Below are 19,746 nucleotides of genomic sequence, written 5' to 3'. Positions count from 1 at the left end.
TCTCTCCCTGAGAAGCTGCAGAGTGGGGATGGTTGTGCTGAGAAATATGTCTTCGTGGATGGCGGATACATTTGCTCTAACGCCGCAAATGTATCAAGCAATCCCTGGTTTAATCTGCTGCACTGTCGTAATGTATAAATTGCTGAGATGGATGGAAAGAAGGAGCTATTTAGCGGCGATAGAGAAAGCGCGTACAGACAGGAAGAAAGCATTGTGCGGTGTGGAAAGAGCTGTGCTAGAGTTCAAAGTACCGGTAAGCAAAGATTGGCTTCTGTTAACAAGAGCTGTCACAAGCGAGATAACGCTTGTTTCTGGGTTACTGAGACTTCAAGGTTGAATTGAATTGAATTGAATTCAGAACAACAGAAAAATGTTTCTATTGGGCTGGATTCTATTGATGTATTCACGTCCCGCGATTGCCAATTGAGTGGAAACCAGAGCAGAAGCTGTTGGGAAGCCTTGATAGGTCTGACAGCATCTGTGGAGAGAAATTAATGTTTTGGTGCGAGTGACCCTTCCTCTGAACAGCTTTACAGCATTCGCAGTTTTTTTTTTAGCTTTTACTAACTGATGGGTATTGTTATGGAGCAGTCCAAACTCCTCAAAATATGTTGAGAAGATAACATATACCCTCACTTTTTTTTCTTATTTTAAATGTAAATGCCAGATGTTGCATTGCGACTGCAATTTGATTGGTCAAGCTACCAGTCTTGAGGCAAAACACACTTAATTCATACACTATGGTTAAAATACAATAACAGAAAGAAGGGAATGGAATAACTTTACTCTTGGAAAACTTAACAGAATAATAGATTATTTAATTACTGAACAGTACCTGTTCCAATATAGTAACATCCCACTGACACACCCTTGGTAAAGGCAAATGTATTAAAATAGATTGTCTCACAAGCAATTCTCCAGTCCAGAAGGAAAAATATCAAGAGAAAACAGTTGTAGGGAGAGATGCACTGTATTTTCCAAACCCAGTTTTAAGACCCCAGCAATAACACTTATTGAAAAACTAAAACTAAAAATACTGGTTCTGTGGGAGCTTGACCCCACCCATTCAGGCATCTCCCATTGGGCAGATGCAGCAGGTTATGCTTAATTAATCTTTTGGAATTTTATGAAGATGTTATGAGCATGGTGGACCACAGGGACCCAGTAGATGTGGTGTACCTAGATTTCCAAAAGGCCTTCAAGGTGCTGTACAAGAGACTGCTGTATAAGTTAAAGATAAATGGCGTTATGGTAAAGTATTAGCATGGTAGAGGATTGGTTGACTAACAGGCAGCAAAGAGTGCGGATAAATGAGTACTATTTTGGTTGGCAATCAGTAACTAGTGGTGTCCTCAGGGATCAATGTTAGGGCTGCAATTTTCACAATTTTGTATAGATGACTTGGAGTTGGAGACCACGTAGCTTGTCAAAGTTTGCAAATGACACTAAGATGAGTGGCAGAGCAAAGTGTGCAGAGGACTGTGAAACTTTGCGAGGAACATTGATGCTTTTAATGGGTGAGTAAAGGTTTTGCAGATGAATACAATGTTAACAAATGTGAAGTCATCCATTTTGGTAGGAGTAACAGTATAAAGGACTATAGATTAGATTAGATTACTTACAGTGTGGAAACAGGCCCTTCGGCCCAACAAGTCCACACCGACCCGCCGAAGCGCAACCCACCCATACCCCTACATTTACCCCTTTAACCTAACACTACGGGCAATTTAGCATGGCCAATTCACCTGACCCGCACATCTTTGGACTGTGGGAAGAAACCGGAGCACCCGGAGGAAACCCACGCAGACACTGGGAGAATGTGCAAACTCCACACAGTCAGTCGCCTGAGTCGGGAATTGAACCCGGGTCTCTGGCGCTGTGAGGCAGCAGTGCTAACCACTGTGCCGCCCACTTAACTTACTTAAACATAGTAGCTATTCAGAAAAGGGTAGAGGAAATTGAATGGTAAAAAGTTGCAGCATGCTGCTATGCAGAAGGACCTGGGTGTCCTTGTGCACAAATCACAGAAGGTTGGTCTGCAGGTACAACTGGTAATTAGGAAGGCAAATGGAATTTAGTCCTTCATTGCTAAAGGGATTGTGTTTAAAAGCAGGGGGTCATGTTGCAGCTGTGTAGAGTGCTGGTGAGGCAACACTTAAAGTACTGTGTGCAGATTTGCTTTCCTTACTTGAGAAAGGATGTACTGGCACTAGAGGGAGCTGCAGAGGAGGTTCACTAGGGTGGTATGGTGGCTCAATGGTTAGCACTGCTGCCTCACAGCACCCAGGTCTCAGGTTCAATTCTAGCCTTGGGTGACTGCCTGTGTGGAGTTTACACATTCTCCCCATGTCTGAATGGATTTCCTCTGGGTGCTCTGGTTTCCTCCCACAATCCAAAGATGTGCCGGTCAGGTGAATTGGCCATGCTAAAGTGCCCATAGTGTTAGGTTCATCCGTCAGAGGGAAATGGGTCTGGGTGGGTTACTCTTCAGAGGGTCAGTGTGGACTTGTTGGGCCGAAGGGCCTGTTTCCACACTGTGTAGGGAATCTTGTTTCAAGCTGGGCGTCGCCAGCATATTTTTGCATGTAGTTTCAAGCTGGAGAACAGTATTTTGTTTTCCACTTCACAGCTCAGAGGCTGTGTATGTGTATTTTCCTCTATATACTTGGCAATAATATCCTAAATACGAATAAGAGAATTCTGGAAGACCAAATATTAACCCTGGAACATATATTTACACTTTTCAAGCAAATTAATATTAACTTGCATTATATAAACAGTGAGCTACTTCATGTTGCAATTTGTTGCATTTCATTCCATATGTAACCAAAATATGTTTTGTTTTAGGGCAGATCTAGAGACACTGAATCTGTTCTGTCTCTATCACTTCTGGAGCTCCACGAACAATTGCAGGATGGCTCCCTTTCTCCCGATAGTGTGTTGTTTGCTTACATGGAAAAGGTATAGAATTGCATGGCTTGGCTTGCAATAGTTTGAAATCCTATTTGGTATTCAGCACTTAATAAACCTGACTTTTTGGATCACTTGCCTTAGCAGTCATTGTTGAACAGGTGATTTGTAAACACAAAAACTACTTGTTCCGTCTGGCAGTCAGTTAATTATTGAAGTTTCTTATTTTAGCATCGAATTTTATTGATGAATGTCAGTGACGCAAATAACATCACACTAACAGTATTGTTTATTTTCTCTGTTAAACGACACTAATGTATTAATTACCTCATGAGAACCTAATTAAGACTAGAAACATTATATGGTGGGAATTGGAGAAAAACAATATGATTATACACGCTAAAGGTATAAATTATGCTGCCTCTACTATGAATTAATTATCATTTATTAGCATATTCTAGGACATATCTGATTCATAACCTAGTCTTTTTTTTCTCTTGACCTCTCAGCCGGATTGATAATAATAAAAGTGTTATTTTGCAACCCATGAATGGTCCAAGAATTTCTAAGTTTACATACTGAATCAGAAAGTTTTCTTGCACATACTTAACAAATTCCTCTCTATCTAAACCCTTAACATTGGCAGTTCCAGACTACGTTTGAAAATTTAAAGTCCCCTACCATAACCACCCTTCTAGATAACTGAAATCTCCTTAGTCGATTTTCCATTGACTGTTAGGGGGTCTATAATTCCTGATGAAGGGCTTATGCCCGAAACGTCGATTCTCCTGTTCCTTGGATGCTGCCTGACCTGCTGTGCTTTACCAGCAACACATTTTTCAGCCCGGTCTATAATTCAATCCCAGTAAGGTGATCATCCCTTTCTTATTTCTCAGTTCTACCCAAATAAGTTCCCTTGATGTAATCCCAGGAATATCCTCCCTAAATATGGCAGTAATGCTATCCCATATCAAAACTGCCATTCCCCCTCCTCTCTTGCCCCCCACCCCCAACCCCATCTGTTGTGTTAATGTTCGCCCATCTGGAAATTTGTGTTGAAGACATTTTGTCCCCTGTCTAGGTGACATCTTCAGTGCTTTGGAGCCTCCTGTGAAGTTCTTCTGTGTTGTTTTCTCCGGCATTTATAGTGGTTTGTCTCTGCCACTTCTGGTTGTCAGTTCCGGTTGTCTGCTGCAGTGGCCGGTATATTGGGTCCAGGTCGATGTGTTTGTTGATAAAATCTGTGGATGAGTGCCATGCCTCTAGGAATTCCCTGGCTGTTCTCTGTTTGGCTTGTCCTATAAAGTAGTGTTGTCCCAGTCGAACTCATGTTGCTCGTCATCTGCGTGTGTGGCTACTAAGGATAGCTGGTCGTGTCGTTTCGTGGCTAGTTGGCGTTCATGGATACGGATCGTTAGCTGTCTTCCTGTTTGTCCTATGTAGTGTTTTGTGCAGTCCTTGCATGGGATTTTGTACACTACATTGGTTTTGCTCATGCTGGGAATTGGGTCCTCTGTCCTGGTGAGTTGTTGTCTGAGAGTGGCTGTTGGTTTGTGTGCTGTTATGAGTCCTAGTAGTCGTAGTAGTCTGGCTGTCAGTTCGCTAATGTGGCTAGTCCTTTGGGTTGTGTCGTGTCCTGTTGATGAAATTGTGGGGGTATCCGTTTTTGGCGAATATATTGGAGAGGTGTTCTTCCTCTTTTTGCAGTTCTGGAGTACTGCAGTGTGTTGTGGCCCTTTTGAACAGTGTCTTGATGCAACTTCTTTTGTGTGTGTTGGGGTGGTGGCTTTCGTAGTTCAGAACTTGGTCTGTGTATGTGGCTTTCCTGTATACCTTTTGTGGTGAATTCTCCGTTCGGTGTTCTCTGTACCATCCCATCTAGGAATGGGAGTTGGTTGTCCTTTTCTTCCTCTCTAGTGGTGAACAGTACCACAACAACGAGCACGTGAGCTACAAATCTTCTCACAAACCCCCCCACCTTTCTATCTTTCCTATAGCATTTATATCCTGGAACATTAAGCTGTCAGTCCTGTCCATCCCTGAGCCATGTTTCTGTAATTGCTATGATATCCCACTCCCATCACAACAACGAGCACGTGAGCTACAAATCTTCTCACAAACCCCCCCCACCTTTCTATCTTTCCTATAGCATTTATATCCTGGAACATTAAGCTGTCAGTCCTGTCCATCCCTGAGCCATGTTTCTGTAATTGCTATGATATCCCACTCCCATGTTCCGAACTATGCCCTGAGTTCATCTGCCTTCCCTGTTAGGCCTCTTACATTGAAATAAATGCAGTTTAATTTACCAGTCCTACCTTGTTCTCTGCTTTGTCCCTGACTGTTTGACTCACACTCCTTTTCCCAAATGTACTAGTCTCAGATTGATCTTTCCTCAGTATCTCCCTGGGTCCCGCACCAACCCCCCACCCGCACCCCACCTTATTAGTATAAATCCTCCTGAGCAGCTCCAGCAAATCTCCCTGCTAGTATATTAGTCCCTCCTGCAAATTTGTAAGGAGCTGTTGCAATGTCCCTCATTTGTAGGGAATCAGACGCATAGGAGCACCATTACCAGCAAGTTCACCTTCAAGTCGCATACCATTCTGATTAAAACTATATCATAGTGCTGTCACTGGGTCAAAATTCTTGAACTCCCTTTTCTAACAGCACTGTGTGCACTGCAACAGTTCATGAAGGTGACTTGCCTCTACTTTTGCAAGGGTAATTGGGATGCCTAATAAACGCAAGTCTTGCCAATGATACTTAGATCCTCTGATTTGCTGAAGAGGTAAAAAATATTTGCACAGTTGCAGGGTCATGCTTGGTTTGACCATTTCTTCTTTTTTAAAGGCTTTGGAAGTCACTAAACTGCTGAACTGCGTCACAGAATTTCTTCCAGAATGTCAAACACAGCTTAAGAATCTCAGTGGGAAGAAGAAAGGACTTCTATATGGGATCCCTGTCAGCATTAAGGACAACATAAACTACAAGGTAGAGGTTCAGCTGATTTTAAAAAAAAGATGATTCGATGTGAAAATGTGTCGGTGGTGATGCAATGATAATTTAGTTTTGCTCCCTTCTCACTCAGAGGCAATAATAATTTTACCCTTGGAGTGTAAAACTTCCCCTAACAGCTCCCCTTCTTGGTCCCTTGACCTAAGCCTGAGGTAGCCAATAGTGGTTACATCCTTGTCCTTTATGCTCAACAATCCATTAAGTACTGGCCAGTAATGTAGCTTAGCAGTGTAAAGGCAATGGATTAAACCATCTGTATCATTTAGTCCTTCAATCAAGATTGTTGACCTAGCACCCACTGAATGACAAAAGTCTTACGGCTCAGAAGGAGGTTGTCGGTCCATTGTGCCTATTCTGGCTCTTCGAATGAACAATATGACCTATTGCCGATTTCCTGTCATTATTTCATACGTTGCACATTATTTTTATTCAGATAGTCATTGAATACCCTCTTGAATACTTGAGTGTAGTAACATATTGTGTGTGTCTGTTAATGTATACCCAACTTATCAATTTGTTTCAAAGCTCCCTTATTACTGGCTTTTAAAACAACACGTGTGCTTGTGTATCCTCTTCACTCGCTCTCGATGTTTCAGGCAGTGACCAAATCATCCAGTCCTGTTCTTTTAAAAACTGCTTAGTTGAGGGCACATCTCTACGAGAAAGTTGTCAATTAATTAGTTTCTTCTACACTTCCTTTTGCTGTGTCCCTTTGAACAACTCACCTTGTGTAGTTAATGTCATTTTCCTGTTACAATCCAATTAAAATCTTTTCACAATATTCTTAAAATAGAAATCAAACATTCCAGACGTTAACAGTCTGTACCCAGTTTACAATTGGATATCTCGGGCTTCCAAAAAAACTTGTTAAATTTCATTAGACATTTCACTTCTCAAAATATTCCAGATTCTAACAGGTTTCCTTTTGACCTTAAAATACCAAATGCTGGAGATCACAGTGGGTCAGACAGCATCCATGGAGAGATAGCAAGCTAACGTTTCCAGTCTAATCTTGAAATGTTAGCTTGCTCTCTCTCTCCATAGAAGCTGTCTGACCCTCTGTGATCTCCAACATTTGTTGTTTTCAATACGGATTCCAAAATCAGCAGTACTTTGTTCCTTCCTTTTGAACTTTGTTGCTTCTCTGGAACCTACTTCTGCGTGTATTCATCTTTGCACTTAACACAACATTAAAACTTGATGAACCATAACCCGATATGACCCATGGACCTCCCCTTTATTAGTTCTTGTTGGGGTATAGTTGTCTTGCAATGTCCTAAACAAATAGTCCTACAGTAATTAAACAATCCTGTGACCTGTCTTGCACATCCACAGGTCTGTTGTATCATTTTGACTGTGGAGAGGTTCCCATTATATTTTTTTTTATTCAGGCCGGCTTTAAATCCAGCTGCTTCCAGGAACTTAAAGACATACAGATAAGCCCTATGCATTTCTCAAAGGTTCCTGAAACAATGAGAAGATTCCTCATATCTTTGATCACTGTACTGCTGCTTAAAGTTCATGTAACTTTGAGTGCTTGAAATAGCAACTTCTATTAAATTACTTTTATCAGTCCCAATTTCAGAAACAAATAAATTTCACGATTGGTGGTTTTAAACTGTTCTTGTCCAGATCAGAGACCCAAATGATCGGAGTCAGTTTGGGGTTCTCCCATTCTCAAACACTTTGGCTCAGAAAATAACATATAGCCTGAAAAGTCTCTAAAAGACAAAGCCTTTCATCTGAATTGGATGTCTGCAAATTTCCAAAACCACATGTCTAGCAATGCGAAAGGTGCATGGTGAAATGAAAAGAAATCTGCCAGAAGAAAGTGTTAACTAGCAGATTGATCACAGCAGGGAAGAAGCTGTTCTGAAGACTTATGAATGGACTTCTCATAATAGAATCATTTTTCTCTGTAGCTGTAACACTACCTTCTGCATTCTGTTCTATTACGCTGATGTATTTGTGTGATATGCCTGGATAGCAAGCAAAACAATACTTTTCACTGTATCTTGGTACATGTGACGATAGAAAATCAAATCAGACTGGAAATGTGTTTAAAGATGTAATAATTTGGAGGGTCTTCAGATGATCTTGCCAGAATTTAATTGGCAGTGCGTCCTTACCTGATCTGGCCTACATGTAACTCCACAGCCATAGCTTTGCAATCAACCCAGTTCAAGTGTAGCTCGGGAAGGGCGTTAACTGGCCAGCCAGCAACGCCCATGTACCGTGAGTGAATAGGGAAAACACTGTCTAGGATGCCCATTTGGTATCCACAGCTCAGTGGCTCAAAGGTAGTATGGCGCATTAGGTGAGTAACAGGCCGAGCCATTGGATGCATGCAGTTGCCTCCTGTATGTCTATTTTTCAGGAGGAATACATTTTTTTTGCTCTGAAAGTATTTCTGATTTTTGAATGATTGATTGATTGATTGATTTGTGCCATGTTGTAGGAAGGCATGATCATAGACAAATGTTTATTCCTTCCAATGAAATGCGCTACTATTGCTGTATGGGATTTGCATCCCAGAAGATATTCGTTTACAATAATTTCACCTTTTTATTGCTTGGAGATTTTCCTACGCATTCTCCATGGTGGGTGAGCAGTGTTTTTGCACAGACCACATGCAAACTTCAAGCAGCTATAGAAGGGAGGTATAAAGACCCCATTTGGACCTTTTCTGGGTTCAAGTGCATGCGGATCCCTAAAATTGGACATGCTACAGGGAGAGGCTGAATAGGCTTGGGCTGTTTTCCCTGGTGCATTGGAGGATGTGAGGGCTGTTCTTGTAGAGGCTAATAAAATCATGAAGGGCATGGATAGGATAAATAGACAAAGTCTTTTCCCTGGGGTGGGGGAGTTGAGAGGGCATAGGTTTAGGGTGAGAGGGGAAAGATATAAAAGATACCTAAGGGTTAACTTTTTCACTCAGAGGGTGATACATGTATGGAATGAGCTGCCAGATGAAGTGGTGGAGGCTGGTACAATTTTAACATTTAAAAGACATCTGGATGGGTATATGAATAGGAAGGGTTTGGAAGGACATGGGCCGGTTGCTTGCAGGTGGGACCAGATTGGGTTAGGATATCTGGTCAGTTTGGATAATTTGGACCGAAGGGTCTGATTCCATGCTGTACATCTCTATGACTCTCTATGTTTGTCTCTTGGGAATATTGAGTCATTGCCAAACTCCTAAAAATCCAGACAGATCACATTTTCCTTGGCAAACTTTCCTAATGCATAAGCAAGGGAGCAAAAATCGATATATATCCAATTTTGATTTTTTACTAGTTTCTGCTCTCCTGAGTGAAATGGGGAAAGAAAAAATGTTTCTCAAGAGGCTTTTTTTTTTAAAAAACACAGGGTCATGATTCAACATGTGGACTGAGGAAATTCTTTCACCAGCCTGCAACCAAGGATAGTGTCTTGGTCCAAGTGCTGAAGAAACAAGGGGCTATTCCTTTTGTGAAAACGAATGTCCCTCAGTCTCTGCTAAGGTAATCATGTATTGTTGAGTTGTAGTTAGCGGCTGCTGATATTTTTAACAACTAAAAGAAATTTCAAAACATTAAGATAAATGACATGTTTTAATATAGTTCACATACATTGTGAATAAAGGAGCTGAAAAGATGGTCACCTGCTTCTGTGAAAATACAGCAAATTATTGTAAAGATTAAAATTACTGCCGTGCAACATAACTGCAAGAAGCAAAATGTCACAAACAAAGGAAGTGTGTGCCTTGTAGGGACTGTATTACCAAGTGCAGTTTGAGATCAATTCTGAATCTTTCTGAACAGACCATAACACCATAAGATCTAAGAGTAAAGTTATTAGATTTCCACATGTACAGAAGTATGGGAGTACAGTGAAAAGTGTATAAATGTCACCACACACCACCACCACAGTTACAGAGGTGCCAATGAGAAAAGGTACAAAGTAAAGAGAGTGTTAAAGCATAACCATCATAGAATACATTTACAGAAAGAAATGAGGTAATGGCTAACATCCAAGTCTTTATTAATTTAAACTAGAAAATAAAGGAATTAAAAGTTTTAAAGTAGGGCAGTGCAGTGGCGCAGTGTTAGCACTGTTGCCTCACAATGTCAGGACGCCAGGCTTGATTCTGACCTCCGGCAACTGTCTGTGGAGTTTGCATATTCTCCGTGTCTGCATTGGGTTCCTTCAGGTGCTCTGGTCTCCTCCCACAGTCCAAAGGTGGATTGGACATGCTAAATTGCCCCACAGATGTGTAGGCTCAGTGGATTAGCCATGGGAAAGGGTGATAGGAATAGGTAGGGGTCACAGGTCTGGGTGGGATGCTCTTCAGAGGGTCAGTGTGGACTTGATGGGGTGAGTATCCTGTTTCCAACTGTAGGGATTCTATGATTCGTCAGTTGTTGATGATTGTACTGCTGTGCCCGGCTGTGAGGGGAATGTTTAATGGGTAGGGTGCCAGTCACAACAGGTTGCCTTGACCTGGATAGTGTTTAGCTTCTCATGTGTTGTTGTGGCTGCAGCTGTCCATGTTAGTAGAGAATTAAATGACATTAATCCTGCCCCAACTGATTTGCTCAAACCATATTGGGGAGCGACCTGAAGCCTTACTGATTTGAATGATTTAGTATCATTGCAAGCCATGCCGTAGCTACTACACTGTAAGTGGATGAGAAGTAGGGAGAAAATGGAAAATTTAAATATAATCAAACCAAGCACAGAGTGTAGGAGACTCTCTACAAAATAAAATAAAAAGCGTGTTTCATCAATAAAATTAGATGCTAAAATAAAAAACTGCAACAATTAACTGATTGCCAGACCGAACAAATAGTTTTTGAATATACAAATCACCTGTTCAACAATGGCAGCTGAGGCAAGGAATCCAAAAAGTCAGGTTTATTAGGTTCTGAATACCAATAGAAGTTCAAACAGTTACAATCCAAGCATTTCCATACCACCTATTACTGCTGAAAGCCAATTCCAGAATTCTCAGGAAACTGAGGGAGGGGATCTTCGATGGTCATGGATGATTATGATTCTGTGATTTCTCCTTTCAATCCATAGAATCCCTGTAGTTAGAAGCAGACCATTTGGCTCATCAAGGAGGAGAAAGTGAGGACTGCAGATGCTGGAGATCAGAGTCGAGAGTGTGGTGCTGGAAAAGCACAACAGATCAGGCAGCATCTGAGGAGCAGGAGAATCGACGTTTTGGGCATATGCCCTTCATTAAGAATATGCCTGACCTGCTGTGCTTTTCCAGCACCACGCTCTCTACCTTTGGCTCATCAGGTACACCTCTGAAGAGCATCCCACCCAGACCTGCATTTCCCATGACTAATTTACCAAGCCTACACATGCCTGGACACTAGCCTTCCTCCTTCACATCTTCTTGCCCACTTTCCCCATGCCAAATCATGCCACTACTCTCAATGGCCTCTAATACTGTCTGTGCCAACTTATAGTGACTCCATTCCCATTCATCTAGTATACACCATGCACAGAACCAATGAATGCAGTGGTAGCAATAGCATACATGGGGGGGGAAAAAATTGCCCATTCTTATACTTTTGGGAGAAAATGATGTTCCTAAAACCCTATAGAAGTGTTAATCTTAAAGAATTAATAACAGATGTTTAAGCACTTGACACATCTTAACCATAAAAAACAAATGTTGAGGCAGAGGGACCCCTCTTATGACAGTGGTAATGCCATTAACTCTGGACTGAGAGACACAAGTCCCACCTGCTCTTGAGGTGTCATCATATCCCTGAACAGTTTATTTAGAAAAAGAAGATAAATTAAAAAAAAAATTAAAATATTGAGATAGGCTCTTGTTGCACAGTAGTGATGTCGCTACCTCTGATTCAGGAAGGATGGGTTCAAGTCCCCATCTGTTCCAGAAGTGTGTAAGACCATTTCTGAACAGGTTAATTGGAAAATATCCAGACATTGACAAAAATGTTAATAAAAATAACTTTTATCCTCACTGAGACATCAATCAAGCAAAGTCAGTTGTTGTCTCCACTTGTGTAAACAAACTCACTAAAATTAATCCTGAGCAAGCAAGCAATCTTTTACATGTTATCAGAATATGAACCAGATGGGATACCTTTTTTTTTCAGCAGGGAGCAAAATCAAAGTGTACAATCACCTCCTTGCTCTGGTTTTTGAATAACATTGGCATATAGAAAAGGCTAATTTTTTTTATCTGTGGTATCCTGACATGAGAAACCAAAATTTAGGAAAGGCTGAGAAATATAAACCAGTTCATGAGGAAGATAAATTTTGTTTTTTTTTAAAGCTATGAATGCAGTAACCCTATTTTTGGGCAAACTATCAACCCACATGACCACAAACGCACACCAGGCGGGTCATCTGGTGGAGAAGGGGCCCTGATCGCAGCCGGTGGTTCGATCCTTGGCATTGGGAGTGATATTGGTGGCAGCATCCGGGTGCCAGCTGCATTTTGTGGAATCTGTGGCTTCAAGCCAACTGGGAATCGATTGAGGTAAGTACACAGTTTACTTTGTTGAGCTAAAACTCATTAAATGTTTGATTTCCTAATAATTTTATCAGGATTTCATTCATAGAATCCCTACAGGGTGGAAACAGGCCATTTGACCGAACGAGTCCACTCCTACCCTCCGAAGAGTATCCCACCCAGATCCACCCCCCTAACCTTGCATTTCACTTGGCTACCTAACCTACACATCTCCTGGACACTACAGGGTAATTTAACATGGCAAATCCACCTAACGTGCACATCTTTGGACTTTTGGGAGGAAATGGGAGCACCCAGTGAAAACTCATGCAAATACTGGGAGAATGTGCAAACTCTACACAGTCAGTTGCCCAAGGGTGGAATGGAATCCAGGTCTCTGGTGCTGTGAGGCAGCAGTGCTAACCACTGAGCCATCATGTCGCCTAAGGATCTTGAATCACTAGTGGTTTGACTTACAATGTTGGAGTCAGGGAGACTGTTTAACCTTTTTATAAACAAAAACAGTGTGGATTTGGGTCAAGTAGCCATTGGAAGGGGCTCAAATTGTGTGTGAGAAAGCAAACAAAGGCCAGTCATTTTCACCCCTAACTTCCTGCTTGCGACTCTTATGAAATTACCAGCCAATTTTAACACTTTTAAAGGCAATTGCTGGCTGTTTGAATTGTGCTAATAGAATTGAATTCTTGCATGTGAGTGTTGCTCGAGGAACTTGCAAGGAGTCAAAGTGACTGAGCAAATGGACGTTGCGTCTAAGTGTTCATAGAACTGATGAACACGTTTCCAAAACAAAATTAGTTGAAGGAACTGCAATTCAGCAGCATCAATCATTGATACTGTGAGACCTGCTGGGTTTCTCTAGCCATTTGTGTTTTGGCTTCAGATTTCAAGCACCACAGTTCTTGTTTTATTTTAGGATGTGCTTTCACTGCTTTGTAACACCTTAGACGTCACTTTCACTGCTTTGGAGTCTTGTGGACCACGTTGTCACTTTATGTCTATCAACGATCAGCTCACAATGGGTGCCCTGCATATATGGCTTTAACTTGGACCTTAGGTGAGGACCAAGATGAACAGCGGAAGGAGGATCGACTCCAATTTTCTATTTCGCAGGAGAAACTACACGTGCGCAGTGCTGCACCACACATCTTTCACATACAACCTCAACTCTCAGAATTGAACGCAGTATTCCAAAAGTGGCCTAACCAATGTCCTGTACAGCCGCAACATGACCTGCCAACTCCTACACTCAATACTCTTGAGGTTAAACTCCAAATCAAGGTTGCAACGAAGGAGGAGCTGCATTGACATGTCTGGCACCAGTGCCTTAGGCGACTCAGGTTTTCACATCACGTGGTCACTGACATTTGCAGCTTTTTGGAAGAAACTTCTTTGTCACTGGATCTGTTGGCCATATGTTGCCAGGGGCTGTCAAAGTCACCATTGAGTCATAGAAATATGCAGCATGGAAGTAAACTCACCCAGACCCATTCCCCTACTCTATTGCTCTACATTTCCCCTGATTAATACACCTAACCTACACATCCCTGAACACTGTGGGCAATTTAGCATGGCCAATTCACTTAGCCTTCATATCTTTGGACTGTGGGAGGAAACCAGAACACCTGGAAGAGACCCATCCAGACATTGAGAGTATGTGCAAACTCAACACAGACAGCCGCCCGAACCCACGTCCCTGGCGCTGTGAGGCAGCAGTGCTAACCGCTGAGCCACCATGCCGCCCCAGCATTTGGCTCATACTCCTCTAAACCCTTCCTATTCATGTACCCATCCAGATTCCTTTTAGATGTTGTTGTAAATGTAATCAGCCTCCACCAGTTCCCCTGGCAGTTAATTCCATACATGCACCACCCTCTGAGGAAAAAGTATTTCAAGTGCCTTTTAAATTTTTCCCCCCTCACCTTAAATGCCCTCTCTAGTTTTGGACTCCCTACCCTGGGGAAAAGCTCTTGACTATTCACTCTATCCATGCCCCTCATGATTTCATAATCTCTATAAGGTCCTCAGCCTTCGATGCTCCAGAGACAGTAGCCCCAGCCTATTCAGCCTCGCCCTATCGCTCAAAATCTCCAACTCTGGCAATATTCTTGTAAATGTTTTCTGAACTCTTTCAAGTTTAACAACGTCTTTCCTATAGTAGGGAGACCAGAATTGAATGCAATATTCCAAAAGTGATGTGATCAAAGCCCTGTATAACCACATCATGATCTCCCAACTCATATAACTTCATACACTGACCAATAAAGGCAAGAGTACCAAACATCGATTTCAATAGCCTGTCTTAATATCTTCACTTCTGGCTCTTTGAAGGAATCAGCAGGAATATTCCCTGAATTCCAGCATCTGCTGCCTACAGATGTGTCTGTCGATGTTTGTTTGTCATGGCTCAGGAGCATAAGACATAGGAGTGGAAGTAAGGCCATTTGGCCCATCAAGTCCACTCAGCCATTTAATCATGGCTGATGGGCGTTTCAATTCTGCTTACCCGCACTTTCCCTGTAGTCCTTAATTCCTTGCGAGATCAAGAATTTATCAATCTCTGCCTTGAAGATTCCCAACGTCCCGGCCACCACTGCGCTCTGTGGCAATGAATTCCACAGACCCACCACTCTCTGTCTGAAGAAATGTCTCCTCATTTCTGTTCTAAATTGATCCCCTCTAATTCTAAGGCTGTGCCCACTGGTCCTACTCTCCCTGCTTAACAGAAACAAATTTACAGTGTCCACCCTTTCTAAGCCATGCATTATCTTGTAATTTCTATTAGATTTCCCCATAACCTTCTAAACTCTAATGAATATAATCCCAGGATCCTCAGCCGATTATCATGGGTTAGGCCTACCATTCCAGGGATCATCCGTGTGAATCTCCGATGGACATGCTCCAGTGCCAGTATTTCCTTCCTGAGTTGTGAGGCCCAAAATTGGACACAGTATTCAAAACAGGGCCTAACTAGAGCTTTATAAAGTCTTAGAAGCACATCACTACTTTTATTTTCCAACCCTCTTGAGATAAATTACAACATTACATTTGCTTTCTTAATCATGGACTCAACCTGCAAAATAACCTTTAGAGAAACCTGGACTAGCATTCCCAGATCCCTTTGTACTTTGGCTTTATGAATTTTCTCACCGTTTTAAAAAATGGTCCTTGCCTGTATTCTGTTTGCCAAAGTGCAAGGCCTTGCATGTGCTCACATTGAATTTCATCAGCCATTTCCTAAACAGTCTCAATCTTTCTGCAGCCTCCCTACCTCCTCAGTACTGTCTGCCTGCCTGACTAACTTAGTATCATGGGGCATTCTGGCGAAGTTCGCCACAGTCCCTTGATCCAGATCATTAATATATAAAGTGAACAGCTGCGGCCCCAACACTGAACCCTGTGGGACCCCACTTGTCACCATCTGCCATTCCGAAAAGGAATCTTTTATCCCAACTCTCTGCCTTCTGTCAGACAGCTAATCGCTAATCCAGGCCAGTAGCTCACCTTGAACACCATGGGCCCTCACCTTACTCAGTAACCTCCTGTGAGGCACTTTACCAAAGGCCTTTTGGAAGTCTAGATAGATACCATTCACCGGGTTTCCCCTGGTCTAACCTACTTGTTACCTCTCAAAGAATTCTAACAGGTTTGTCAGGCACTACCTCTCCTTAGTAAATCCAAGCTGACTTGTTCTAATCTGATTCGGTACTTCCAAGAATTTAGAAATCTGATCCTTAATGATGGATTCTAGAATTTTACCAACAACCGAGGTTAGGCTAATCGACCTGTAATTGTCCATCTTTTGTCTTGATCCTTTCTTGAACAAGGGGGTTACAACAACAATTTTACAATCATCTGGAATTTTCTCTGACTCCAGTGATTTTTGAAAGATCACAGTCAGCACCTCCACTATTTCCTCAGCCACCTCTCTCTCAAACTGTAAGATATAGTCCATCGGGTCCAGGAGATTTATCGATTTTTAGATCTTTTAGCTTTTCTGGCACTTGCTCTTTTGTAATGGCTACCATACTCAACTCTGCCCCTGACTCTCCTTAATTGTTGGATATGACTCCTGTCTTCCACTGTGAAGACTGACACAAAGTACTTATTAAGTTCTTCAGCTAATTCCTTATCTCCCAGTACTAGCCTTCCTGCATTAACTTGGAGCAGCTGAATTTCTGCTTTTGCCTCACTGATCTTTTTTTTAATGTATTGAAAGAAACTTTTACTATCATTTCTAATATTACTGGCTAGCTTACCTTTCATATTTGATCCTCTCCTTCCTTATTTCTCTCTTTGTTATCCTCTATTTGTTTTTCCAGTCTTCCTAATCTTTTGATTTCCCAGTGCTCTTGACCACTTTATAGGCTCTCTCTTTTTTCTTTGATCTATTTCCTGACTTCCTTCATCAGCCATGGCTGAGTAATTCAAACCCCCCCCCCCCCACCCCACTAAAACCCCAGATAATTTTTTGTTTCTTTGGGATGAACCTCTGTACTGTGTCCTCAATTACACCCAAAAACTCCTGCCATTGTTGCTCTACTATCTTGCCCAATAGGCTCTACTTCCAGTCAATTTTCATCAGTTCCTCTCTCATATGCCTGTAATTACCTTATGCAATTTGCAACCAATGAGGCCTGTAAGAAAGTGCAAGCACTCTGGTTTATGAATAAAGAACTTCAGATATGTGGACGGATAGATAGATTGATGGAATTGGGGCTGTTTTCCCTGGAGAATGGAAGGCAGGGGGTGATCTTTTTTTGAAGTATGAGATCTGAACAGACTATATTGAGCAAAAAGTACTCTGTCGTATAAAATCCGTGCCCCTTCCATTACTTGACCTTTTTATGATTAATAAAGGAAGCAAAATGGCTATCAGGAAAAGCTTGTCCACACAACGTGTGTTTAGGGTCTAGAATGTATAATGGATGAGAATCTAGTGGAAGTAGGTTTAATTGACATAATCAAAACGGCATTTAGATGGTTAAGTGAAAGGAACAAAGGTTAAGGGGAGAATGGCAGTAGGTGAGATGCTCATTTGGAGACTTTTCTGTGATATGATGGTCTGAATGGCTGTCTGCATTGTAACAGCCCTGTTATTCTGTTTGACTTTCATATGGTCAGGAAATTATCAATTGCACAAGTGGCGATTAAGATTCCCCGATCACCCTGGAGTCTTGGTCATTGCAAGGGTCATTCCATTAATGCACAGTTTGTGTGAAACCATAAAACCATCAGTGTATCTTTGTACAAGATTCCCAGGGAACTGCCAAGATCCTTTTGCCCTGCCTGAGCGCTTCACTCCTCAAAGCAGAGCTAGAGTTCGCTCTCTGGAGATGAAGGCTGCCGGCATGAAGGCCTGCAGGATGACACTTGTGAGGAGCACAGACAATGGAGGAGGGTATAATAGAGAAACCAACTTGCTCTGTGAATAATTAAATTATTTGAAACCTAGCCAAATTATTCTGTGGTGCGTAAGTTAAGTATCTTCAATTGCCACAGGGTAACAAAACTGTCTGACTGTGACTTTAAAATTAAGGCAGTAGTTGCTTGGACAGGCTTTGTTTATGTATTAGCTTGCCTAAGCAGAAAGATTGCACAATGTAGCATAGTAGTGGGATAAACAGGTGTTGAATGCATTGAACCTGGAATTGAAGAGGAGGAGGATGAAAAATCAGCAACACATGGATGTTCTGAGGTATTGTTAAGTGGAAAGAGTACACCCATTATGAAGCTAATTGTGAACCTATGATCCCGACACATAGCTTTTATAATCAATGATGTAACCGTATCAAAGACACTCCTCATTCATCTTTAATTCTCATCCTTTCATGGCAGTAAAGCCACTTGCCACACAGCAAGTAAGTATGTACAAGACCAGGAGAAGGTGCAAACAAATAATTTTTATCATTGAAGCAGAAACTTAACCCAACACTGTACTAAATACCCTATGTACATATCATTGTACCACCACAATTCTTTACTATTTTTTTCTACCATTCTTGCAAGCTGCTCCCTGTGTTTTTAGCAGATCTAGAAACTGTCCCTGCTTTAATTGTGCAGATGCTTTTTTTTCTGGTGCCCCTTGGATTTGGAGCCAGTATGGGCCTTATGAAACCTGCTCCACCTGTAGCAATACAAGGGTGAACTTCAACATAAGGACAGAAGGAACATGTGGCTCTGAACGGAGATGGAGGATGAGGGTCAAGAAGTGGCAGACTTTGAGCAGAGTTGCTTCCATGTTGCATTTCTCCATTTTGTCCCCTATGGCCCAGCCCACTTCATTAATAACAATTGGCTAGGAACAACATTGCACATGAGTGCAAATGCTGAATTAGTCAGGCTGGGTTTCCATCAGTCCTGCTGAAGATGCCATTTTGTGTGATGCTGTTGGGCCACAATGAGCTTGGTTTAAATATTGCTGAAAAAGGAATATATCTTTTGGATAGATCTTATCACAAACAACAAAGAGCTAATGGCTCGATAACTGCCGTGATAACTACTGAAGTGTTTTATTAACTTGGGTTTTTATGACTGATAGGCCAGGGGATCACAAGCCGGTTTGGTTCAGATGAAGGAAAAGATCCATGTCAACAATAGGGCACTTTAGTCTCTAGATCATCAGAGATGGAAGTTATCGGTTGTTTTAGCCTCCAAGTAGATAGGACTAGAAAAAACCCTGAGTTTTCTTAGAATTTCCTGAAAAAAAAAAATCAGTGTCGAGGCTTATGATTGTGTGTCTCGGATTTAAGGAGAATATTACATCCTGTGAATGTACAGAAGGTTGTAAAAGGAAATGCTTGCAACTTGGTTAGTTGAGTAAGAAGTTAGACAAAGTAGGAACAACATTTCATGACTTCTTGCACTATCCTTAAATCTCTTAATTCCCTTAGCAGTCACTTATATTATAAAACATAGTCTTGAATATGTTCAACCACTGAGCATTCAAAACCCATTAGGTTTGATCCCCTTTTAAATATTTCACCTGAAATACACTCATTTAGGTCAATGGCACACCCGGTTACCTTAATTGGATGGAGCATCTGGGAGTAGGATGTTGTTAAGGTAATTACTGAGACACGCAAGTGCAGCTTGAGTTAATTTTGCATTTGATTTTTCTCTTTCTGCAGTTACCTAGTAATTCTCCTCTTCATTTTCTGTCAGATTTGCTCCTGTTTCCTGTCACAAAGAAGTCTATATTTCGCCACTTTACTGGAATATGCTGGGCCCCATTCCACAACACCGCCATTTGGCATCGTCACTTTTGTGTTGTTGTGGATAAAGAGAGTATCTTTTTTGATTTTTTTTTTCCCCTCGCT

The 19,746-nt window shown here is 41.7% G+C and overlaps 1 protein-coding gene across 4 annotated transcripts in view; it reads left to right on the top strand.

Moving 5' to 3' along the window:
• Positions 1 to 19,746, top strand: part of LOC122554251 (vitamin D3 hydroxylase-associated protein) — a 62,382-nt gene continuing 42,636 nt past the window's right edge. For 3 of the 4 annotated variants that reach the window (XM_043698982.1, XM_043698984.1, XM_043698986.1), the window contains exons 1-5: positions 1 to 253; positions 2,848 to 2,961; positions 5,764 to 5,904; positions 9,298 to 9,431; positions 12,230 to 12,436. In XM_043698982.1, the coding sequence (XP_043554917.1) occupies positions 29 to 253; positions 2,848 to 2,961; positions 5,764 to 5,904; positions 9,298 to 9,431; positions 12,230 to 12,436 (821 nt within the window). In that variant the 5' untranslated portion in view covers positions 1 to 28. The remainder of the gene's footprint in view (positions 254 to 2,847; positions 2,962 to 5,763; positions 5,905 to 9,297; positions 9,432 to 12,229; positions 12,437 to 19,746) is intronic. The other variant, XM_043698983.1, reaches the window with a different exon arrangement.

This window comes from Chiloscyllium plagiosum, chromosome 11, assembly GCF_004010195.1.
Source record: "Chiloscyllium plagiosum isolate BGI_BamShark_2017 chromosome 11, ASM401019v2, whole genome shotgun sequence".
NCBI lineage: Eukaryota > Metazoa > Chordata > Chondrichthyes > Orectolobiformes > Hemiscylliidae > Chiloscyllium > Chiloscyllium plagiosum.
This window is presented reverse-complemented; position numbering and strand designations above follow the sequence as displayed.